Source organism: Mus pahari, chromosome 10, assembly GCF_900095145.1.
Source record: "Mus pahari chromosome 10, PAHARI_EIJ_v1.1, whole genome shotgun sequence".
NCBI lineage: Eukaryota > Metazoa > Chordata > Mammalia > Rodentia > Muridae > Mus > Mus pahari.
Window position 1 is genome coordinate 77,747,742 of NC_034599.1, and position 26,798 is coordinate 77,774,539.

The following is a 26,798-nucleotide window of genomic DNA, read 5'->3' on the forward strand; positions in this document are numbered from 1 at the left end:
GATGCGTGATAAAACAGGCTTCAAGCCAGAATCGGAGGCAACGAAGAAGAGCATAACCTTAGCAAAAGGAAACATCCACCAAGAGGATACAATGGCTGTAAACATATGTGCACCACACATCCTTACACTCAGTTCCATAAACAGATAAAACAACCACCTCATCAGAACAACTCTCACCAGTGAGCACGTTATCACGACAAAGAAAAACTCCCAATTAAGATGGACCATAGGGAACAGACTTAACAGACATCTGTGGACCATGCATGACAGCTGTGAACATACTTTCTTTTCAAGAGGTCATGGAACAGTCTCCAATATAGATCAATTTTAAGCCATTAAATAAATCTTACCAAATATCTAAAGACTGAAATAATTTCTTATAATTTCTTTATAAAAATTAAAAACCAATAGAAAACCACAGAAAGAAACAAAGACAAGGTATACATGCACAAACTTTCAAAGAATAATTTTAAAACACATCTAATAGGGTAAAAAGCAAGCATGCAAACACTGAATGGTCATCACTGAAGAAATCAGGGTGTGTGCTCAGAATCAAATGAAAGCAAAAATGCAACTTACCAGGTAGTTCTAGGGGAGGGGGTGTTACTGCAATACAGATCTACATTAAAAGAACCAGAGAGGTCTCAAATAAATAACCTACTAATAATATACCAAGGTCTTAGAAAAACAAGAGCAACCCAAACCCAAATTAGAAGGTGAATGGAAATAATGAAGATCAGAGGGAAAAAAAAATCAGTGAAACAAACTCTAAAGGAACAATAGTAGCCAGGTAGTCCTGATGCACACCTTCAATCCCAGCACTTGGGAGGCAGAGGCAGGTGAATCTCTGAGTTCAGGGCCAATGCAGTGTGAGTTCCAGGACAGCCAGAGCTATACAAAGAAACTCTGTCTTGACTGGGCAGTGGTGGTGCACGCCTTTAATCCTAGCACTTGGGAGGCAGAGGCAGGTGGATTTCTGAGTTCAAGGTCAACCTGGTCTACAGAGTGAGTACCAGAACTGCCAGAGCTATACAGAGAAACCCTGTCTCGAGAAAACAAACAAACAAACAAACAAACAAAGGAAACTCTGTCTTGAAAAACAAAGACAGAAAAGAGGAAGAGAAAGAAACAAAAAACTAAAGGAATCAGTGAAACAAAGTGAGCTGTCTGACACTACTGCATACACCAGCAAGATTCTGCTGAAGGGACCCTGATATAGTGGCCTCTTGTGAGGCTATGCCAGTGCTGGGCAAATACAGAAGTGAATGCCCACAGTCATCTATAGAACACAGGGCCCCCAATGGAGGAGCTAGAGAAATTACCCAAGGAGCTGAAGGGGTCTGCAACCCTATAGGTGGAACAACAATATAAACTAACCAGCATCCCTGGAGCTCCTGTCTCTAGCTGCATATGTAGCGGAAGATGGCCTAGTCGGCCATCATTGGGAAGAGAGGCCCCTTGGTCTTGCAAACTTTATATGCCCCAGTACAGAGGGACACCAGGGCCAAGAAGGGGGAGTGGGTGGGTAGGGAGCTGGGGGGAGAGGGTATAGGGGACTTTGGAGATAGCATTTAAAATGTAAATGAAGTAAATATCTAATAAAATTTGGAAAAATAAGTTAGCTGTCTGAAAAGATACATTATCAGCAATAAGTAGAAACTCTTAGCCAAAGTGCATAGAAGTTGGGGAGGGTAGAAAAAGGGGTGCAGGAGGGAAAGAAGAGGGAGAGAGAACATAATAACTCAAATTAATAAAATTAGACAGGAAAAGAGGATGTGGCAACAGATACTAGTGAAATCCATAGGTTCTTTACTTGATATTTTGAAAACTTCTAGTAAATTGGAAGGTAGAAGAAACAGTTGCATGTCTAGACTAGTAAGATCTGCTGGAACTGAAAGTGATAGCTACAACTTAAGGGATCTAGAATAAGCAGTACAATGGAAGCAGCAATGATCCATCTCCCAATAAACAGAAGCCAGTATTGATGGAATCACTGCTAAACCCTAGTGACTTTCTTGTGACAACACACCTGACCAAAGCGACTTAACAAAGGGAGGGTTTAACCCACAAGAGATACCTGATGCTCATGTGTACCGCAACATTATTTCTAACAGAACTTCTCTTTTCTTCTTTTCTTTTCTTTTCTTTCTTTTCTTTCTTTTTTTTCCTCTCTTTCTTTCTTTTTTCTTTCTCTCCCTCCCTTCCTCCCTCTCTCTTTCTTTCTTCTTTGTTTTTGTTTGTTGTTGTTTTTTTTTTATCAAATATAGTCTAACAGAAGTCAAACTGAAAAAGGAAACTTCAGTTGAGAAAAATGTCTCCATCAGATTGCCTAGTAGGCAAAAGATCATTGAATATTTTCTTAACTGATGATTTGCTATTGCAAGTGCCATCCGTGAACAGCTGGAATAAGAAATCAGTCTGCACAAGAGAGTAATTCTATTCCTTTATGACCTTCTCTTCTGTGCCTGCCTCCAAGCTCATGTTTGATTTCCTGTCCTGACTACCATTCATAATGTACTGTAATATATAAGATGAAATAAACTCTTTCCTCTCAAAAAAAATCAACCTAAGTGCTTGTCAAGAGATAAAAATATAAAGGAAACAACATAATACATGCATAGCATATACACACATGCACACATCATATACACATATACATATACCATTACACACATACATGTATCACACACACTATACATACATACACACACATCATATACACACATATATACACACATATATATACATACATATATCATTATTCACATATACACATACACACATACCATATGCACATATACCATACACATACAAATACACATACCACACACACATACCATATATCATATATATACATACATGTATACCATATATCACACATATATTATATACACACATACATACCATTTACATACATACACACATACCATATACACATATACCCACTTACCATAGAGTATTATTTAGCTGAGAAGAAAAAAGCCCTGTCATTTTCAGAAAATTCAATGGAAGTTATCATGTTAAACAAAATAAGCCATGCACAGGAAGACATGTATCACGCACTCACACATGCAAAAACAAAAATCCATCATCCCCAAATTAGAATAGTGATCGCTAGGGATGGATGCAGGAGAAAGGTGGCGCTAGTGATCCATGTCATGTGCCTATAAGGAAATACCTAGTGAATCCCATTAGCATGTACAATTATATGTAGTACTAATGATAGATACTAACTTAACGATGGAAATATAAAACCTAAGGTGAAATGAACAAATATGAATTACTCTGAAGGACTGAAAATGGAATACAAGCCATCAGTCTCCAAGTGTTAAAAGAAAGGCACAATCAGCAGAAACCGGAAAAACCAAACTTTGAAAGAAGCGTTCAATCCAGAGGTGTAAGAGGTGAAACGTGTAGTAAGGAGTGACAAGCGGATATCATTCTACAGGAGACTTTTATAGCCTTGAGTTTCATAAACTGCGCAAGGACAGCTTAGAATAAAATAAAATCATATGTGAACACTGAAACTCTCCAAAACTCTCCAGTATTAGCATAAAGAACTAAGCAACAGGTAAAACTGCATCAAGCAAAGTAACGTTATCCCCTAATGTATCTCAATAAATCTAAATGTATCACACTAATGAAACAAGAATGCATTAATCATTCCGGTGGGTTAGGCAAAGGCAGGGATCCAAGTGCCTGCTAAGACGCAGTTATTACACAAAACAAAAGCCCAGCACCACATTTCCAGCTGTGTGTGATTTTCACTCACAGAGAAAGGTCCAGAAGGATCCTTAAAAGTGGTGATCTCTAGGTGGTAAGACTATTTCATTTTCAGAGATTTTTCCTCTTTTTAAAAGTGAACAAGAAAAAAAAAAACCATGAAAAACTAAAAGAAAAATTCTAAAGATGTGTTTGAAAATAAACAGGCTAGGCTGGAGACACTCCACGTGGCTTCAGTAGAGTAAGTCCCAAGGAAGGACACCACAGGGCACTTCATCAACATGGTCTTCCTTTTCAAAATAAGGCCAAAGGCAAAAATCGATAAGTACGTAAATGTTTCAGATATTCTCTTCTGTTGTACAATTACGTGAGGAGGGAAATGTCTTTAAAATGTAAAGAAATGAAATGGAAACCAACTTAGAAACAATATCTCCGACTGGTAGGATGACGGAGACTTTCCCCATTGCTTCTTAATGGATTTCAAAATGTCTTTAAAGAAACATTTAATGAAACAAAAAAAATTAAACATTTAACTTTTCAAAAGCGAAGTACGTCAGAATCCAAACTCTTTCAAGAGACAGATGGGGTGGCCACGGCTCAACAGCTCCCCAGCAAACTGAAAGTGGCTGATTTTCTTCTGTTTATCCCTTCCTCCTTAACAAAGAGGAATATCCTTAAACACCAACTGAATATCATTGGAGATGTCATTAGACCAACATTCGTTTAAATGGGTCTCTTCATGTCTTCTTAACCACTATTTAGTGTTGCTACAGCTCACTTCTGAGGCCTGACCCTCACCTCACCAGCCCACCCTACAGACTGTCACATAGGAGGACCCTGGCAGGTGACAAGGCAATGCCAATGATTCGGAAGCTCTTCCTTAGAAACAAGTGGAAATCAGTCTCTATGAAATGTTCATCAGGTTAGTATTGCACCAAGAAATGCCCCTCCACCCCAAAGTGTTTCTCCTTTTCCGTGCCCCACAAAGCAGTCCTTTGAACAATGAAGTGACATTTTCTCTTAGTCTGATCATTTCTTTTAAAAACAACATTACATTATTATTACATGTGTGTGCTACACGTGTACAAGCACCTGTGCCACAGAGCACATGTGTGGGTCAGAGGACAACCTGTGGGAGTCAGTTCTCCCCTTCTGCCACATGGGTCCCTGGGATTGAACTCGGGTCATCAAACTTGGCTGCAATCACCTTTACCTGCTCAACCAACACAAAGACTGGCTCTGTTTCAGCATGTCTTACAAGACTGGCTTTTTGTTGGTGGTGCTGTTGCTCTTTTAGTTTCCTAGCTGTCCTGTTTGCTCTCTCTATGTAAGCTTGTTAATATTTTGCACATGTTACCATATGTACTCTGAGCAATAAATTAAGAGTTAACAAAACCTCCTACCCCATGGTCATTCCTATCTCTAAATAACTCCTTTTGTTGGCACTTTAAGCAGTAATACAGCCTTAAAAACTAAAATATGTTCTTTATTAGAACCTGAACTATTCAGCCAGAGGTTCTACAATAAATACTCACAAAGTTAGATTTTTTTATATAAATGAAAAGTTAATAGTTAAACTTTACCAAGTTTTATGATCCTTTTTGGAGCCAAATTTTTAGCCATATAGTCCGTTTTGAGCTCACCATCTTCAAACTAGCCATCCCCCACATTTCTGCACTTCTCACAAATGCCTCATGAGTCCATCCAGTTACTCTTTCTCTCCAGAAACATTCCTTCCATTCCAGAAAGCATATCCAATACTGGGAGCACAAAATCAAATTAGGCTGGTTCCTGACATTTAGGAACTCAGTCCCTTGATAGCTAAAGGGGACAAGGCCTAACATGACATGCACCTAGAAACATCTCCATGTTCCCAGAAGCTGTGTCTGCACCAAGCGTGGCTACAGCCACAGATCTGCGTGTAGAGTCTTCTAACAGTATGTTCAGTGAGTTCATGTCTCTTCAGTGAAACAACATGACAAGACAGGGAATGCTCAGTCTGAACAGGGCCTGCTGCATCAACCTGAGGGCCTGGCCTGGCTTCCCCGAGTGCCAAGCACAGGTCTCAGTGAAGAAGTAACTATCAAGCGGCTGTCAGGGTACACTATCATAGGTGGCAGGAAGGAGTGACAGCATCCACTGCAGGGCTTGCAAGGCTTCCCAGCAGGGACTGCCTCTCAGGAGCTTTCCACAGCCTGAGGAAGTCACACCTCACTGCAAACCTCATCAGTGTGAAAGCCCCGCTTATAAAAGAAGGTAAAGCCTCTGTTGCTTCTTCAGCTCAAAAACTCTTATGTAAATAGTAACACAAGACTAAAATAATTGCTCTATGAAATTAGAAGTTTCCATGGATCCTCCAAACATAACTGCTGAAGTTATTAGATATGTATAATATTTAAATATTCATATATACACATATATTTGTGTATATGTGTGTATATATATACATATATATGTGTATGTATGTATATATATATATATATGTGTGTGTGTGTATATATATATATATATATATATGTGTGTGTGTGTGTGTGTGTGTGTGTGTCCTGGCCATGTTTTAGAGAAAAATTAGCAGCAAGCTGAGTTTTTTCTTTCTCAAGCACTCAGTTTTCAATATTAGCAGTTTTTCTGTAATCTGATAACATTTGATAACAGTTATATAGTTCTATGAAGGGATAGCTATGAAGGGATGGCTCAGCAGTGCAAAGTACCTACTGTACTCTCAAAGGCCTAGAGTTCAATTCCCAGCACGCACAATGAATGCTTCACAGCTACCTGTGACTCTAGCCCTCTTCTGGATTCTGCAGGCACTGCATTGACATATCTATATAGCTCTAGTCATATATACTCAAAATTAAGAGTAAAATCTTTTAAAAATGCCAATTTTAGCCAGAGGAAATGAAAGGATTCCCAACCTAAAAGTATTTGAGGCACGTGAAAGGCTTATACATTCTAACTTCATGGCCAGTGAGCTGGCTTAGAAGATAGAGGTACTTGTTACCAAGCCTGATGACCCTACACTTGATCTTAGCCAAAAGGCCCAGAAGCGATAAGCCTGATGACCCTAATTCAATTTCTAGAGTCCACAGCAGGAAAGGAGAGAACTAAACCCCACAAGCCATCCTCTGCCTTCCACGAGCATGCCATGGTATGCAAGCCACTGCATAGACAGAGACAGTGATACGGATGCATGCATGCACGCATGCTTGCACATGCACATAAACACAATAGATGATAGGGAGGATTTACATAGATAGATATGTAGCTAGCTAGATGATAGCTAGAAGGATGGATAGACAGATGATTGATAGACAGACAGATGATTGAGAGATGTGATAATAAGAATGAAGTATGACTTAGACCCATCAGATCCCAGAGCTTAGGCACCTCAGGAGCCCCATCATTTGATTCCTCAGATGCACTGGGGGATTAAGACAAGAGTCACAGAACAAGAGGGTGAGAACAGAGGTAACCTGGTGACTTGACGTCCATTGTTGCCTTAATTCACTCCTCCTGCTAAAAACAGCACAGAAGGAGGTGAGGCGATGGTGGAGCTTCTGGATTTGGGTTTAGACAAGCAGAACTGCTCTGAGAGCAGAGTCTGGACGCTAGAGGGAGGTGCGGTTGGGAGAGAAATGGACCTACCTGGCCAGAGAGAAAAGGGAAGTGACACTTAATCTGTCCTTGCTTCCAAAGACCTTTTACTGAGAGGCAGAACTGTTTTAACAAGAGTCTACTCAAGGGTGCCCTGGAGTGAAGGGAAACTGAGCAACGGTCTCTTTTAGGAAAAGCTACCAGATGAAAAGTCTATCCAGGCTGTCTTTCCCAGCGATAAATACTGAGCTCCACAATAGCAAACTGCTTCCTAAATGTCACCAGCTGCTTAAAGACAGAGAGGCCACTGCAATAGTTTCATCATGCTGTCATGACAAAGTAACTTACTCTACGTTAATCTGATGTGAAAAGTAGAGTTGAATTTTCATACTAAATGCACACCTTACAGCTCGCTGTAGTTCTTAAAAAAAAAAAAAAAACTTATGTACATGTGATTACAGTTTATCTTTTCATGAAGGCTGGAAGACAATTTTCTGTTTGATGACTGTGGATTCCTATAACGGTCATAATCCCTGATTTTGTTTCAGGAGAGACTGTTGGTGTCTGCTATGATTATTCTGCTACTACGACCTTGGTCAGGACTCAAAGTCCGGAGAATAACAACTTAAGTTTTAGAATCATACTAAAGAACATCTACTTGTTTAGAGTGCTACTTAAATATGACTCTGTTTTCTAATTACTACAAACATCTGTGGGAGGCTGAATTGTCTGCATGCTTATCAATCATAACAACATATTGCAATAGACTGAGTGCAGAAGCAGAGCTGAGGACCCAGCTGTCCTCTACTGAGTCAGACATTAGAGAAATTTACAAATATGTAACGCGAACCAATTTCATCCTGAATTATTTCAAGTTCTGAAAAAAATATTTAAAAAGTTAAAAAAAAAAAAAAGATTTATTTAGCCAGGTGGTGATGGCACACACCTTTAATCTCAGCACTTGGGAGGCAGAGACAGAGGAAGGCTGGTCTCTGAGTCTGAGGCCAGCCTGGTCTACAGAATGAGGCCCAGGACAGCCAGGGCTCAACAGAGAAACTGTCTCAGAAACCAAAGCACTAACAGAAAGATTAATTTTTATTTCATGTGTCTAGGTGCTTGCCCGTAGATATGTGGGTTTCCTATACACCTGGTGCCTGTGGGGCCAGAACAGGGCACTGGAACTGGGGTTCCAGGTGGTCGTGGGCTGTCGTGTGGGTGCTGGGAACTGAAACGGGGTCCTCTGCATGAGAGTCCATGCTCATAACCACTCAGCTAGCACTTAGACTGAAAACATTGGACAATGTAATGGACGCACTTGTTTATCATTGCTTAAATAAGTTAAGAAGCACTTTAACTGTTAAGTTGTAAGTCCTAATGTGGCAAATATCAGTAGGTAAACCCATAAACAAAAGCTTGGTTGGAGAAGTGCTGCCCATAACATTTAAAGGTTTGAGAACCACTTCATTCTAAAACTAAAGCATGTTTCTGTGCTTTTAAATCAGGTTTTAAGTATTAAAATTTGTATTAACATATTAAAGAACATAAAATAGGATGTTATTTTAAGGAGACTATTCAATAAATTGCTAAGGTCTGCTGTTACACAGTACAGTGACTAAAGAAAACAACAAAAGAGCTGTGGTGCAAGGGGATGAGCACGGCCAACACAGTGCAGAGGGGTGACCACGGCCAACACAGTGCAGAGGGGTGACCACGGCCAACACAGTGCAGAAGAGTGACCACGGTCAACACAGTGCAGAGGGGTGACCACAGCCAACACAGTGCAGAGGGGTGACCACAGCCAACACAGTGCAGAGGGGTGACCACGGCCAACACAGTGCAGAGGGGTGACCACGGCCAGCACAGTACAGAGAGGTGACTACAGCCACCACAGTACTATGATGCAGAAAGGTGATCACAGATGACAGTGTTGTTACTCTGAAGGATAACTATACACAACAATGTGCTAGGCATTTGAAAAGGCTGCTAGAGAGAATTTTGGAAGTTCCCATGTATACTGACTGGTTTTGTGTGTCAACTTGGCACAAGCTGGAGTTATCAAGAGAAAGGCACCTCAGTTGAGGAAATGCCTCCATGAGATCCAGCTCTAAGGCATTTTCTCAATTAGTGATCAAGGGTAGGAGGGCCCAGCACATTGTGGGTGGTCCATCCCAGGGCTGGTAGTCCTGGATTGTATAAGAAAGCAAGCTGAGCAAGGCAGGGGAAGCAAGCCAGTAAGCAGCACTCCTTCATGGCCTCTGCATCAGCTCCTGCCTCCAGGATCCTGCCCTGTGTGAGCTCCTGTCCTGACTTCCTTTAGTGACGAACAGCAATGTGGAAGAGTAAGCTGAATAAATCCTCATAGTTTCTCAAGGTGTCATGCAAGTTGCCAAGAAAAGCAATTAAAATTCCTACCCAGCTGTAAAGCCTAAAACCCACAATAATGACCAGCAGAGCAAACACACAAGGGTCTAACAGAGACACATCTTGGTGATAACCAATAGTTACCTATTTGGACTAAACCTAGCCAGTTCCCTGGGATTGATGAGCTCACGGACCCTAGAGGAGAACCTACTATTATCGTGTTTCTAAAGCGGCATAATTTCTAATTGAACACCCATCCTTAGACCCACAGTGAGGTGTAGTTCTAACCCTTCATCAAAGCAACTTCAGTTTTAGCAGATGGAGACAGAGATCCCCACCTGATCAAAACGCAGGCAGCAACTGCAGGTGCCAAGCATTGCTAATAGATACAGCTACAAGAAAACCCCTGTGCTCAAGACTCCAGAGAACAGTGTGGAAGAGGAGGCAGAAAGATTATAGGAGCTAGAAGACCACACCATCTGCTTGGAAGATTCTGAATTCTATATACAGGGAAGCTGCACCCATAAAACATGAAACAATATAGTCTCCTAAGACCCAAACAGACAGTGATATCATCAGTTGACATATCAACATGGGGATGGGGGAAATTTCATAATGATGAGGACTACTTCAGGCAACTAATGCATCTGAGAGAGAAAGAATCAGCCTCTCCCGGGAAGGAGCCCCTGCCCGACAGGCTATCTAATCCCAGGTCATCCCTAAACACACCATGTACATATGAACAGCACTAAGTGAACTCATCGGGTTGTTTTATATGTACTATAGCAATAATGAAAGACCTTATGCAGTTGAGAGGGAGTGAAAGGGAGCAGGCAGGAAGAGTTGGAGGAAGAGAGTAGTGCGCATAAGAGATTACGGTACTCATGCAAGAAAGTCTCCAAAACAGAATGAATATAAAACCTCAAAAATGTCAAAAATCTGATATGCAATATGAATGAGGTGAATTGCTATAATACGCTCAAGATTTTAATTATCTGAGCACATGGTCACTATTCATGTAACAGAGAAGAAACACAACTGCTTGAGATGACGAATTTTTTTTATTATTATAACCATTTTTAGTATGTCTGTATCTTGTAATAACATCATGTTCTGTATGTTAAATACACACAATAAAATGCATTTTAAAGTAAAGTATAAGCTAGTAAAGCAATACAAGCTGGAGGATATAAAATTTTTGTGGACCATACACAGATAACATATTTACAAAACATCAAAAACAAACAAACAAACAAACAGCCGCTGGCCTTGGGGGAAAGTCCACGAGCGCAGCAGCAGAGCAGGAAGGCTTCTGTAAGACCCAGTCAGGTGCCCTTGCAGTACAGTGTGTGAAACTCATAACAGCACAGTGGAGCACCCACTGGCCCAAGCACCCACTGCCTCTTTAACCAATCACTGGCCTTAACCATCACCAACTGACCGAGAGGAAAAAATTAGTTTGGATTGGAAGAGACAAAATTTAAGAAGCTAGATGAGGCCACATTTCCTAGCCAAATTATAAAGTCAATAACAACAATTTTAATTTCTGGGTTGATTAGTAACTAATTGCATAGAATGAGTCAGACACCAAGGGTGTTGTGAAGGATAAAAGAATAAGCTAAGAGATAAAGAAGAATTCTCTCTGGGGGTGGGAGGGAGGGGGTTCAGAAGTGACACCACTCAGGAGAGAGGGAGGAAGGTGTGGTGGCAGATGTGACATTTGCCAACTCAATAAAGGAATGTCCCTGATGCATGTTAAACACCGACCACAGCACAACTCTAATGACACAGAAGCAGTTCGGGTCAGATCCCAGACTTTGAGACACACGCTTATAAGTCCATGTCTTAGTCAGGGTTTCTATTCCTGTACAACATCATGACCAAGAAGCAAGTTGGGGAGGAAAGGGCTTATTCAGCTTACAGTTCCATACTGCTGTTCATCACCAAAGGATGCAGGACTGGAACTCAAGCAGGTCAGAAAGCAGGAGCTGATGCAGAAGCCATGGAGGGATGTTCTTTACTGGCTTGCTTCCACTGGCTTGCTCAGCCTGCTCTCTTATAGAACCCAAGACTACCAGCCCAGAGATGGCACCATCCACAAAGGGAACTTCCCCCCTTGATCACTAATTGAGAAAATGCCTTACAGTTGGATCTCGTGGAGGCATTTCCCCAAATGAAGCTCCTTTCTCTGTGATAACTCCAGCTGTGTCAAGTTGACACAAAACTAGCCAGTACAGTCCACTATTCTAAAACTTGGGCCATTTCTAAAACCACATTGTTTCTTAGTGTGCATAAAACATTCAACTGAAATATATATTTTTACAATAGAAATAAGTGTTGAATTAAAAAAAACTTTAGGAATGACGAGAAAATATTGAGACAATTTAGAAATCAAAAATGAATCAAATACATAGAGACACCTTGCACGCGGAGTTGGAAAATTCAGCAGCTAAGGTGGCATGATCTTCGCATAAGGCAATTTCTATCAAAGCTACAGGATATGTTTGCAGACAAGCTCATTTTACAAAACACACAGAGGGGCTGAGAGGTGGCTCCGCAGCTAGGAGGGCTTGCTGCTCCTTTACAAGACCCAGGCTGGGTTCTCAGCATACAAATCTGGTAGTTCAAAACTTCCTGTAACCCAGCTCCCAGGACGTAAATACACACACACACACACACACAAATAAAATAAATCTTTTAAGACAGGCAGAAGATCTAACTTAGGGTTAAAAATTTTCAGAAGCCTGTAAGAAGTCACTCTCTGGGTTCAGGTTCAAGGGTGTGTAGTAACAGAAGACAGATGCTTAGGCCAGCAGCACAGCAGCAGAGGTTAGAGAGCAGAAAGGAGCCCTTAAAACTACGTCCGAGGGGCTGGTGAGATGGCTCAGCGAGTAAGAGCACCCGACTGCTCTTCCAAAGGTTCAGAGTTCAAATCCCAGCAACCACAATCCCAGCAACCACATGGTGGCTCACAACCATCCTTAACAAGATCTGACTCCCTCTTCTGGAGTGTCTGAAGTCAGCTACAGTGTACTTACATATAAGGCGAAAGAACTTGGATTTAGTATCACAGCATGATGACATTGCAAAAAAAAAAAAAAAAAAAAAAAAAAAAAAAAAAAAAAAAAAAAAAACTACGTCCGACTGGTGTTTGCAAAAGATGCCCGAGCAAAGATGGCGAAAGGGCTGCCTTTTCTAATGGCACTAGATTAACGGGACCTGATTCTGGGGCCTAACCACAACTTCTTGCATAAAAAAATAAACTCAAAATAAACCAATATCTTACATGAAAAACATAAAACACAGTGCTTATAAAATATTAAGCTGTACACCTTAAACATACATACTTTGCCATTTATTCCTTAGTAAAAATTAGAAAATAAACTACTTTTGGTCACACACAGGAGAAAACCTTTAAAGCGATAAACAAAGGAAAGCAGAGGTGACCGGCTCTCAGACTTGACAATAAAGCACAACGGATCAAAGGAAAATCTGTTACAGTGGACCAGAATGAAATGCAAGTCTTTCCTTCTTGAACTGTCTTTCCATCTGTGAAGATGGTAAGGGAAATGGCAGAGTGTGGGAAAAGATTTGCAAACCATACAGTTTTTAAAAGGTTTGTAACAAGAAAAATAAAGAACTCTCAAAATCAACATAAAAAACTACACACAAATAATTCACTTAGCAAATGAAAAGAAAAAAAAACACCAAGAACAAAATTTAAAAAAAGATGCTGAATAAAAATCATGAACCGATGTTCAACTCCAACATCTTATGAAGATGCACTTTAACAATACAGTAAGGTGCTGCAGGCCTGGGCGACCGGGTTAAGAATGGGGTTAATACCAGATGCTGATGAGGAGAAGCACCAGAGCAGAAGGCACTGCTGACAGAACATGCCCTGGCACTGCTGTCCTGGAATGGTGCTGGTAGTTTCTTCACAGACAAGCAGACTTATCCCACAATCCAGTACATGTATGTCCGCTACACATCCCAGAGAAACGAAGGCCATGTTCATATAGACAATCTGTACATGATTGGTCTGAGCAGCTTTACTGGTTAGTATGAAAACGAGGGGTGACATCCTTCAGTTGGCTAAGCCATGACATTCTGTCACCACACCGTCAGGCATGACTTAGACATCAAAAGCCACTGACTTACCCAACAGCTGGCACTAGAGTGTAAGTGGTGTATGCCAGCAGCAAGCCTCTATGATAAACAACTCCAGTTATATAGCAGTCTTGAAATGACAGAACTACAGGATGTCTGTTAGTGAGCATCTCGGGTTAGAGGGGGAAGGATGCAAGGTATTACTGATCTGTATCTTGACTGGAGCCATGGTCTTGCACACACACACACACACACACACACACACACCAACAGGCATGTGATTAAACTGTGCATCATGTTACACGTGAATACAAAGAGGAGTCTGCGGGATCATCTCACTGTATTAGAACTAACTCCCAGACTCTAATATTGTATGATGGTTATAAAATACCAGGGACACCAGGCAAAGGGAATAGAGACTCTTTTTATGTAGTTTTCCTATTAATGGATTCCATCTATAATGATCTTGGAAATAGGAAGTAAAAACACAGAGCCTTACTACCTGGTCAAGGCTGGCTTTGAACTCAGGCCTTCACTTCCCTCGTGCATTACACACATTACATTTGTGCTTCCCACGTTGCAAGCACAAGCCACCACTCCAGGCCTATCTGCCTCCCTCTCCCTGCACACAGACTGTTGCCATGCGGGTCTCTTATAAAAAAGACCTTCACACTCACTAACCCATCTCATACCTGTGAGCCACCATCCTCCCTTCTCATTGTTTCCCTCCTCCACTGTCCCCCCATGCTCCTTAGCCCACGTGGACCCTTCTTTCCTCTGGGCAGTCCCCCTTTTTGCTTTAGATTTTTGATCAGTGTTTTCTCAGACCCTCTCTCTGCCCCCTTATGGTCTTCCTCCTGCCTCATGAACTTCTAGCTTCAGGGAAAGGGATTTTATTTTTTACAGAGCATTTATGACACATCACTGTTCTTTAAGACAGTCAAAAAGCCAAAGAGAATATTTCCAGAAAGGATTCAAATTTATCCATCCACATATAGATTATTAATAATATCCACAGTCTTTGACACCTAGCTTTTAAACATATAATCTTTCACGTAAGTGAAGGTATGCATACATGTGTGTGCACGTGTGAAGGCCAGAGGCCACCCTTGGGATTCCTTCCTGGCTTCTGTCTACCTTGGTCTTTCACTAGTACCCGGAGCTCACCAAGTAGGCCAGGCTAGTTGCTCAGTACCCCCCAGATTTGTCTGTCTGCACCTCCTCTCCCCAGCACTGAAGAGCTCATACCCAGCTACTTTTATGTAAGTGCTGGGTGTGGAACCCAGGCCCTTCTACTTGAGGAGCAGGTATTCTGTACAGTAAGCTCTCTCCCGAGCCCCTACACACATTCTCAGGTGTCCTGAATTTCTTTTGTGGTTTCTGTTGTTTGTGACAGAGTATCACTATGTACCACTGACCGGCACAGAATATAGTCCAGTCTGGTCTCAAACTCACCAAGATGCCCTGGCCTCTGACTCCTGAGTGTTAGGACTAAAAGGTCGCAACCACCAGCCCAGCTCTGGCCTTCATCTCTATCCAGAAAATTAATATTAAAAACTACTTTCAGGTCTAAGCAAAGGCTGAGCTGCAATGGGCTGCTCAATCAGAGTCCCTTCAAATGCCCAGTGAGAACTGGCCACAGAGCACAACGGTAAGGCACACAATCTTACCTTAATCTTTCTCTCCGTGTCATCTAATTTTAACTCTGCCGAAACCAGTTTCTTGGCCAAATCATCTCGCTCCGGTAGGTGTCTGGCCTCGGAGATCTTTTTCAGTTTCTGTAAGGAAAATTTTGTCCTAAATAGTTCACCTTCTGTGTCTTTCACTCTTTTCTCTGTCGCCCGTTCCTTCTCCTGAGATTTCCGTAAGCGTTCTTTGAGCGCAGTAATCTCATTGTTATGGCGGTGTATAAGTTGTGAGATCTCATTCTCCGCATCTTCAAACTTATTCAGTGCTTTCTCCTGACGATACTGAAGGCTTTTCAAAGCCTTGTTTTCTTTGAGCAGCTGGGCTAACTTGACCTGTAGTTCCGACACTTCATTCTGCAGCTCGTTGATTTTCAGAAGTCTTGCAGAAAGAACCCGCTTTGTTACAATATCTGGATCTTTCCGAAGTGGCTCCCTGTTGAGGCTTTGGGACCGAAATCCCACTCGGATCCCCTTTTTGCTAGGTACAGCCTTGGGACTCACTTTCCTAACGGCTGAAAGGAAAACAGTAATAATGTGAGGGAAGGCCATACCTATGCTGCAACTTATCCATTTAAAACAAGTGATCTACACACACACACACACACACACACACACACACACACACACACACTTAGTTTTTGTTCTTAAAACAGTGATTTTATAGGCTAAATGTGGTAGTGCCATCTTTAATCCCCAGCAGGTGGGAGGCAGAAGCAGGTGGATCTCTATGAGTTCCAGGCCAGCTAGTACTAATGTAGAACTTAAATACAAGGGATTTCTTTTTTTTTTTTTCCTCTTGGTTCCTATTTAAAGAGAGTTTGGAGGTGAGAGATGGCTCATGTGATAATGTCTGTCACAAAAGGACCCAAGTTGGCGCTCCACAATCCATGTAGAAAAGCCAGCTATGATAAAAAGTCAGGCCTGGTGGTATGAGCTTGTGATCCCAGCACTATGAAGGTGAAGCTAAGACTCACTGGCCAGTTAGTCTAGCCACATGGGCAAGCTACAAACCCATGGAGAATTACTGTCTCAAAATACAAGGTAGTGGCTCCTAAGAAATGATACCCAGCTTCCAAATACACACACACACACACACACACTCACACACACTCACACACACACACACACGTACACACTCACACACATACACACAGACACACTCACACACATACACACAGACACACTCACACACTCACACACATACACACACACACTCACACACACACACACTCACACACACACGCACACACTCACACACATACACACAGACACACTCACACACACACACACATACACACACACACACACTCACACACACACTCACACACACACTCACACACATACACACAGACACACTCACACACACACTCACACACACACACTCACACACACACTCACACACACACGCACACACTCACACACATACACACAGACACACTCACACACATATACACAGACACACTCACACATACACTCACACACACTCACACATACACACACACACTCACACAAAGACATGCACACATAAGTAAAATGTATGTCATTTTAAAAGCACATAAAATTCTTAAAAGTATACATAAATATATATATAATAACATTTCTCCAAGTTTTAAAAGTATTTTCATTAAAAATTTATTCAATTTTAAGTCTCAAGAAATATACAGAACTACCCTTTAAAAGAGATATCTAAAAGTCTATCAAAATGTTAAAATACAAAATTCAAAACCCAAATAATCAAACAAAACCAACTTTTAAGTCAAACGCCTGCCTGCTCCAGGACCAATCTCACTTTCTGCCTGCTGCCTACAGAACAGAATGAGACGCTCTCAGTTAACTTTACCAGCGCCATCGCTGCCCGAGTTCTGCCACATTCCCTGCCATGATGATAACAGACTAATCCTCTGACGCTGTAAGCAAGCCACCATAGTTAAATGCTTTCTTGTATATGAGTTGCCTTGGTCATGGTCTCTTCACAGTAACAGTCACAGAAGTTGGTACCAGGAGTGGGAGTGTGGTGGTTTGAATGGGAATGGTCCCTATAAGCTCACATTTGAATCTGATTCCTCATTAGTGGAACTGTTTGGGAAGGGTTGGGAGGTGTGGCCATTTGTTAGAGGAGGTCTGTCACTGGGGGATGGGCTTTGAGATTTCAAAAGCCCATGCCAGGCCCAGACTCCCTTTCTCTCTCCCTGCCTGCCTGCCTGCCACCATTCTCCATGCCATGATGATCATGGACTAACCCTCTAAACTCCTAAGCAACTTCCCAATCAAATGCTTTCTTTTATAAAAAAAACTGTCATGGTCATGGTGTCTCTTCACAAAAATAGAACAAGAATTAAGACAAGAAATTAATTCAATTTGATCCTGTTGCCTGGTCTAAGCAGAAAAATGACCTCAGGGTTTAATTCAAAAGACAGCAACAGGAGAAAGTGGGCAGACCAGGGGGAGATGATAACTGAATTTCCTGACCGCTGATGGGATCACTTTTCACTGCTGCTTCTCAGCAATCTCCTCAAAATACAAGGTAAGGCTTATAAAGTTCTGACTCCCTACCTGGGGAGCTTCCAGGGAAGAAAAAGAAAAATCCAAGTTCTTCTTGCCAACAATACCCTAGATGCATAAATTATCCTTAGGAATACCCAGCATTTTCTAAGGTTCAACTGGCCAAGAGTTTTATGGGTATATAGACTTGAGACCATGTTCCCAATTAATTAAAATGTAAGAACCAGATTCAGAGAAAGGTTAAAAACAAAGGTGACGCTTAGAAGGGGGGGGGGGAGAGGACAAAAGGGACTGGCAGCCAAACAAAAAGATGTGCTCAGATGTCAGTAGATGGGCATCCTGAGGAGCTGGCCTAGGGTTCAGGAATAGGTGGGTATGTGGGGATACGCATTCTTTGTGATTTTTCTGTTATTTTTACATTTTCTTTATTTATTATTTTATCATTATTATTTCCTACTCCCCATCTGGCCTCGGGAAGTCTCAATAATCTGCAGAGTAGTTACCCTAAGGGTGAGCTTGTATCAGTCATAGTTACTTCTTTTGCCATAACTTATTGTTCTATGCTGTTCTAACAGACTCTGTGCATTTTGTTGCTCAGTACAATGGGATTTTTCTGGGCCCAGAGATTTATTAAAATGAAGAAAGTTATCTAACATTAAACAGCTAAGCCTGCTCCAGAATAGTTAACACAAAAACTATGTTTAATAATAATCTAGTCTCCTTTAAGTCAGTGAATGGCAAACAAACTGGACAATAATGCAGAGTCCTAAACCCATCCCAAGTTTAAGTTGCACATTTTCAGTGAGCATTGTGCTACCCGCCTAAGGTCACAGGTGTGTAGAAGAAAATACCTCATAACCAATTAATGTCACTGCATTCAACTACTTAAAAACAAAGATATGGAAAAGCACAACTGCCTTTACTGTAAGTGCCTCAGAGATCAAAAGACACCTCCTTAGGAAGAAGAGAAAATAAGCTGTCTATGGTGCTTTCTTCTATAAGAACTTGAATTTAAAGAAATGGAAATATATGATATTTAAATACAAGCAATATATAATTTATGAAAATAAAGCCTATTCAAAATGCAAATCAGCCTACTCCATGTACACAACAACAAACACTCGGAAGGGAGAGCGCCACTCATCACTCTGGGTCTTGCCGAGCTGCACTGAGCGCCCAGGTGCCTGGCATCGTCTCTAGACACTTACTTGGGTGATGCACTGGGTTTTCTGACAAGTGTCTTTTGGGATTCTTCTCCCTAGTACTGGCACATGACGTCGTGTTGACAGGTGATGAGGGGCCAGAGGACTGTGGTGAGGACCCAAAGTCGGACGAGTAATGAGAGTAAGGGTGTTTGCCTCCTTTTCTTTCTTGCTCAATATCTGGACTTCGGGCTCTTTCCCCCATCGTTTGGAAAAATGACCTCTCCAGTCACATAATTTTACAGATTCATGAAAATACTGAAGAATGTTTTTGTAGCCTTGGTGTCCTGGCAATAATATTTATTTATGTGCAGTTTGTTTTCTTCACAATATGTCTGTAGTCCACATCAGTAAACACAAGATACACTTCATTCACTACAGTGAGGAAAGAGAAAGCAGATTCATCAAAGGGTCATGAAATAAGTTCTCTAATCAAAACAGAGTAAGTAAAATACAATAAGGAAGATGCCATCACTTATATTTTTATATGTTAACTTACATATTTTAAATAAGACAGATTTGTCATAGCCTGGAAAATAACATTCCTCCTGAATAGATGTCAATTTTGATTGCCCTTGTATCCTGAGGATTGCAAACACAACCCTAAAAATTTACAAGACAATATGATCATATTGCCAGTATTTTTTCTATGTGGGGAATAAAAAAAAAAAACTGCAAATAAGAAAAATACCTAAGACTGACTATAAAAATGCAAAACAACAGTATAAAGGCTAAAATAAAACATCCTTGGTGAACAAAATCATCCTTAGCACATAAGTATGCCACAGCACCCCATAAAAAATAAGGTAAAAATGAAATGAGGCCAGGCGGTGGTGGTGAATGCCTTTAATCCCAACACTTCAGGGGCAGAGGCAGGTGGATCTCTGAGTTCAAGGCTAGCCTGGTCTACAGAGTGAGTGCCAGGACAGCCAAGATTACTCAGAGAAACCCTGCCTCAAAAAGCATTCCCCCAAAAAATTAAATGAGAAAAATAGAATTATGTTACTTTTATAATGAGACTGATTCCCCTCCCTCCCTCCCTCCCTCTCCCTATTTGGAAGACAGAGCCTTATTGATGAAGTTACTATTAATAGTAGAGTACTTCCTAATATATGAGAAGACAAATGCACAAGGCAGCTCCACTACCCACAGCTCTATGAGTGCACCAGGAAGGAGCTGGCCTCTAACATATTGAAATAAGGAGGATGATCCTGACTCTCCGTATTCGCTCTACAGTCTGGGGAAATCTCCAAGATCTACTAAGAGAGGGACAGACTGGGTCATGTCTGAGGCACACCACTCCACTGGCCTAGCATGAGCAGCATGTGAGAAGCCGTGGGGTGCAGAAGGGTGCGCTGACAGAGGACAGAGGACCACACAAAGAGCAGGAAGTGTACATGATGCATTCTGGAAGCTTTGTCCCTGGAAGGGCTATGTTCAGGTTGACTGTGTCTTTAAGAGACCAGATTTATACAAAGTAATTAGGTCATGAGAGTATTATCCTTAGAAGGAATTAACCCTGGTCTTTCACAGTGAGTTCTTAAGATGGCAGATTGTTTATACAAATTTGAGCCAAGACCAATAATTCCAGCTACAAGAAGTGAAGAGCAAGCCTGATGCCACAAAACTGTAATTCAAGCTATAAGAAAGGATGAGGCAGGAAGATCGTGTGACCAGAGCAGCCTGGGTAACTGAGCAAGGCTCATTCTCAAAGCAAAGCGAAGAGGTGGGGATGCAGCTCAGTGCTGAAGAGCTCCTCTAACACAGGAAACAGACTTATACTCAGGTGGGAGCCGTGGGTCAGGTCCGACCCATGGATCACTCGGACTCCTCGTCTTACCATGAGGTCTCCACCACGGAGGGCTCCCAGCGTCTGCCATGAGGTCCTCACAGGAGGTCACTCAACTGCAGCTGCCCAATCTTGGGTTTCGTCTCACAACTGTGAGCTAAATAAATAAACCTTTCTTCTTTGTAAGTACTCAGGTTCAGGTATTTTGTGACGTGACAGAAAAAAATATATATAACCTTTTATTTTTCAAAAAGTAAAAGGATAAATCTAATGCTGGAAGAACTGAATTCTCTAGGGTAGGGCTGAGCAGTAGAACTCTCAAACACGTCAGTGAAGTTCCACAGTCTGTGGTCTATGAGGTCGCTGACAACCTATGGAACAACACTGAAAATATCACTGGTGTGACTGAAGAACAAATACTTATTTAGTTTTAATGCATTTGAATTTTAAAAACCACATGTGCTGGTAGTTTTCTTACTGAAAAAAAATAGCTATTAGGGATTAGAGAGCAAAATTCAGGGACAGGAGACACTAACCTCTTTTGTATGTAACTTTACAGACTTGACTTCAGAAACTATAACGTGTTGGGGGGAGGGAGAGGGCTTTTTAAAGCAATTCCTATAAACCATAAGAAATTAAATAAGGTAACTAATATAAAATTGTTGGCAAAAACATAAGGTGACCAGTTCAAATTACTTTAAAACATAACGTGCAGGGTGGAAGGCAAAGACTGACATCAGAGGTTCTCCTTTTGTGCACATGCATGTGCATGCGCATGCGCACACGCACACGCGCACACACACATGTACACCCCCACACACCAGTAAATACACACACACATGTACACACATACACACCAGTAAATACATACACATGTACACACACATACACACACACACACACACACACACACACACTAGTAAATACACAATAAATTTTTTAAAAATATGTAACAGACTAATACTTGCATATCTGGGACAAAGCCCGGGGGCAGATGTTTTGATACTTGGACATTGGAATTTTCAATATAAAGAAAAAATAAAAATCTACTTATATGAGCTCTAACATTCTTAAGCTCAAAATCTGAATCAGAAGTATCAATAGGAATGCATGGTGACTTTTATCTTTTATTTTTTTTTTTTTGAAAGAAAAAGAAAACATTTTATATATATGTCCAATGAGAAATACTAGAAACAAGAAACAAACTACGCATTCCCACATACCATTTCTAAATATCACCTCCTTGTAAAATGTCTGAAGGTGGAGACATACTGATATCTGATACCAAGTCTGAAGGAGGAGGTGTAAGATGCACTGAAAAATCCAGAGGGTTGGTTATGGTAGAAAGCAAAGAAGTCCTGAGAAGCCACTGAGAGGATATGCAAAGGGCTCACGGGCTAACTTGAAGAAGCTCTTCCTGGTCAAAGAGACCATCTATAATCATCTTTAATCATCTATTAGGAGTACATCAGCAAGGGATTAAAACATGAAATATACTTAATTCCACAAACTCATGAGATGCTAAATGAGTTTCCAACTAATGACCTGTGCAAGATACTCAGGGCGAGAGGCGGGGCTTCAGCAGGCATGTACCTTGCCTCCGCTACCAAAGCTGTATCTCAAAGTAATAAGAGACCAGACACTTCTTTATAGAACTATTTTTAGCAAACAGTAGAAAGGAAATATTAAAATGCAAGATTAGAACTCTGTCATTTTGCAACCACTCATGAAACAACGAAACAGAAACAAGAATACCATAGGAAAGAAACACACAGACACGTACCTCCTGCGGGGACACAACTCTCAAGAAATCTGTCCTCCTGACCCAGCCTCCAAATCTAAGGCCAACTTACAGAAAGTGTAGGTGGCGGTGACCATGCAATAAGACATCTTCATGAACAGCCTACAAGGAGATCCACCTGGGCTCATGTCACTGCCTGTGTACCGACTCTTAACCGCAGTCTGTGCCCTATGCATGCCATGTCTACTGCAACTCAAACAGCTTCCATAAGAGAGCACAAGACTGAGCAAACTTAAACACTGGCTGGGCAGCAGATGTTACGGAATTACTGGGGCTTTGGGTGAGAGGCAATTGTGCAGATTTTCTCTGTTATGAATCTTCGCCTGTTAAAGATATTTGTTCAAATACTTCCAAATAAAATTAAATGATGCTTAGGGTTTGCTTTAAAATAACCCAGAGAGGACAGAGAAGAAAGATCACCAAGAGTTAGCAACTGTATGAACACGGTGAGGAAAAACAGCATCTTCATTATCATGCTATGGTTTCTCTGACTGTATGGGAGAGAGAGCGCGCAGAAGAGAGAACACTGGGGTCCAGTGCAGGGCCTTGCACATGCTGAGTACATAATTTAGCCCTGAGCTATATCTCCACTGAGAACATAATACTTTGCTTAGTTTAATGTATTCATGTCCACCAAACTCAGGGTGTTGAAAATTCATCAAGGTATCTGAAATCAACAGTTCTAATGCCAAAGTATGAATACACAGGAAAACAAAACACAACTCAAGTCTAGAGAAAAGACTAAGTCAGAAAATGGGGTTGCCATGCAAGTACAATAACCTGAGTTTGGACCCCCCGACCCTCATTTAAAACACCAGTCGCAGAGCACATACAGGCATCCCACTGTTTTACCACTATAATTGGCTAAGAATAAGGTAGACAAGTCTCATGCGATGGCCAGCTTTACTCAGAGCCATCAGACAATGTATACTCTGAGGGTTAAGAGGAATCACATAAAGTATACAATCCCAAGGACAAGACACATGTGGCAAAACAGTTTTCCATAGAGGCATAAGAACAACTACTGCCAGTTTTAATGAGTAACCTGAAGTAAACTCACTACTATCTGCCACACCTGAGAGGAACACAAAAACACATTCCAAGAACTAATCCATGTTTTGAAGAAATTGAGGTCAGAAGACTCTTGTCTTGTTCTCTTGGAGTTTTCTCACAAGTGCTCAGAATTCTCCTCGACAATGCCATTGTTGAACCATTCCAAGGTCCCAACACTCAAGCTGCAGAGACGGGTGGCTCCCTGAGGATTACTGAGCAGTAGACAGAGCCAAACTGGTAAGTCCTAGGTCCCGTGAGGGATACCGGCCTCACACAAAAAGGTAGAGAGTGACTGAGGAAACTCCATGTCAACCTCTGGCCTTCACATGTATGCACCAAAAATAAATAAATGTCAGCCAATGATTTGTCCCTGCTGCCATCCACATACGAGACTATTAATAGCAACAATGAGAGAATTGTTTTAAGGATTAAACGAGGTAATTCAGTAACTACCACACAAGTAAGTGCACTCCATTTAAATGCTGATAATGTTAAAGTTGGTTATGTGAGATAAAGCTGCATCTCCCCAACCTCATCCATCTGGACCATTAAGGTGCTGTCCGGCTGTTCTTGACAAAGGGGAAGAACATACAGAACAGCATTCTTCCCTCCTTCCAAGGACTTAGTTACATCAGAAAAAATTCCTACACCCCAGTATCCAACTCCTACTCTCCACAACTAGTATTTCAAAAGCTTATACTTTTTATGCTTAAATCACCCATCATCCATGGTCAACTGGATCCAAAATTATTCAATGGGAGGCTCCAGAAATAAACAATGCACAACTTGTAAACTGCACATGATTCTTGGCAGCACGATACCATCCCCCGTCACTCCACTCTGTCCAGCTTGGGATGTGAATCATCTATCTTCCGTGAGTATCCACACTGTGTATGCTACCTGACCATGACTCAAGTCATAGCCAGCTTGGTTATCAGGGGGCCCTGAGGCAGAGGAGCAGAGATGCTGCAGTCTGGATGTACAAAGATGCCCATCAGAAGTTGTGCACAGTTTATTTCTGGGATCTATTTAATAGTTTGCAACCCAGTTGACCATGGATGATGGGAAACTAAGCATAAAAAGCAAAAGCCGTGCTTGTTGTGGGGAGCAGGAGTTGGAAACTGGGGTGTAGGATTCTGTGAGGTTTAACTAAGTCCTTGGAAGGAAGGAAGTGTGCTGCTGTTCTGTGAGTTCTTCCCCTTTGTGAACAACAGCTGGTCAGCCAGCAACTTGATAGTCTAGATGGGTGAAGTGTTTAAGTGAAAAAGTTGAAAGTTCTTTTTTTTTTTTTTTTTTTTTTTTTGGTTTTTCGAGACAGGGTTTCTCTGAGTAGTCCCGGCTGTCCTGGAACTCACTTTGTAAACCAGGTTGGCCTCGAACTCAGAAATCCGCCTGCCTCTGCCTCCCGAGTGCTGGGATTAAAGGTGTGCACCACCACGCCCGGCTAAGTTGAAAGTTCTTAATAAAGGAAAAACAGAACAAAATAAACAAAACCCCAAAGACTATTACACACTAAAACCTATAGTACAAGATATTGCAAGAAACCACTATATTTACATAATTTTATTATAGTATTTTATAATTGTTCTAGTTAATGTTGCTAATCAAAATGCATAGCTCATAAGGTATACTTTATCCTAGTAATGTAAACTAGAAAATCATAAACAATACAGGGTTTTTCACCATCCTCAATTTTAGGTGGGGGCTGAAGAATACATTCCCTAAAGACAAAGTAAGACTAGTGTATACTATTTCCTGAATTACCATTTCTAGGCTATGAGGATTTAACTCACTCTTCATTTTTGATGGTTCTGACATTCAGCTACATGCTAATTTTAAAGCCTTTTATTTTCAAATATATAATTAGCTTTTTTTTTTTTTTTTTTTGGCTGAGAGGAAAAAGCATGCCTGTTATTATATCCCTAACAAATACTAGCTTTTCATGCTACCAACAGCCTGAATCTACTCCATTCTTCTTCTGACACTGCTCTTGAATTTCCTACTCTAACTTATCCCGGTTCATTTCTAACCCTGGCACACGGCTGTTAATACGGGACTGTACGCATCAGAGTCCTGGTCACTGCACCACATCTTGGGTATGATCCTTGGGGGTCATCTTTATTAGTTTCCATAATCATTTACTGGTCTATATATCCTTAAACAGGTCTCTCAGAAAGGCTATATACAGTTTAGAGGGGAGAAGCTCTACCAATGGAGCTCTATGTAAAGTTTAGGGAGGGGATGACCTCATACTTGACACTCTCAGAGGCTCTGAGTTCCAGGTAGGTCACTTTCTCCAGAACTCCTGGACACTGCGCCTCTGCCCTGGAGCTTTAAGTTTGTTGTGCTCATTCTCTGACTAAAAATATTTTGATCTCTATGAACAATAAAACCCGCTCCTATATCCATTCCTCTGTTGAGGGACATCTGGGTTCTTTCCAGCTTCTGGCTATTATAAATAGGGCAGCTATGAACATAGTGGAGCATGTGTTCTTATTACCAGTTGGAAGATCTTCTGGGTATATGCCCAGAAAAGGTATTGCTGGATTTTCAGGTACTACTATGTTCAGTTTTCTGAGGAACCGCCAGACTGATTTCTACAGTGGTTGTACCAGCTTGCAATCCCACCAGCAATGGAGGAGTGTTCCTCTTTCTCCATATCCTCGCCAGCATCTGCTGTCACTTGAATTTCTGATCCTAGCCATTCTGACTGGTGTGAGGTGAAATCTCAGGGTTGTTTTGATTTGCATTTCCCTGATGATTAAGGATGCTGAACATTTTTTCAAGTGCTTCTCAGCCCTTCNGTACTCCTCAGTTGAGAATTCTTTGTTTAGCTCATTTTTTATTGGGGTTATTTGAATTTCTGGAGTTCAGCCTCTTGAGCTCTTTGTATATATTGGATATTAGTCCTCTATCAGATTTAGGATTGGTAACAATCCTTTCCCAATCTGTTGGTGGCCTTTTTGTCTTGTTGA

The 26,798-nt window shown here is 41.3% G+C and overlaps 1 protein-coding gene across 3 annotated transcripts in view; it reads right to left on the bottom strand.

Moving 5' to 3' along the window:
* Nucleotides 1-26,798, bottom strand: part of Lca5 (lebercilin LCA5) — a 49,361-nt gene that overhangs the window by 12,183 nt on the left and 10,380 nt on the right. For all 3 annotated transcript variants that reach the window (XM_021207028.1, XM_021207027.1, XM_029543830.1), the window contains exons 2-3: nt 19,187-19,555; nt 15,459-15,988 (exon numbers count right to left, since the gene is read on the bottom strand). In XM_021207028.1, the coding sequence (XP_021062687.1) occupies nt 15,459-15,988; nt 19,187-19,385 (729 nt within the window). In that variant the 5' untranslated portion in view covers nt 19,386-19,555. The remainder of the gene's footprint in view (nt 1-15,458; nt 15,989-19,186; nt 19,556-26,798) is intronic.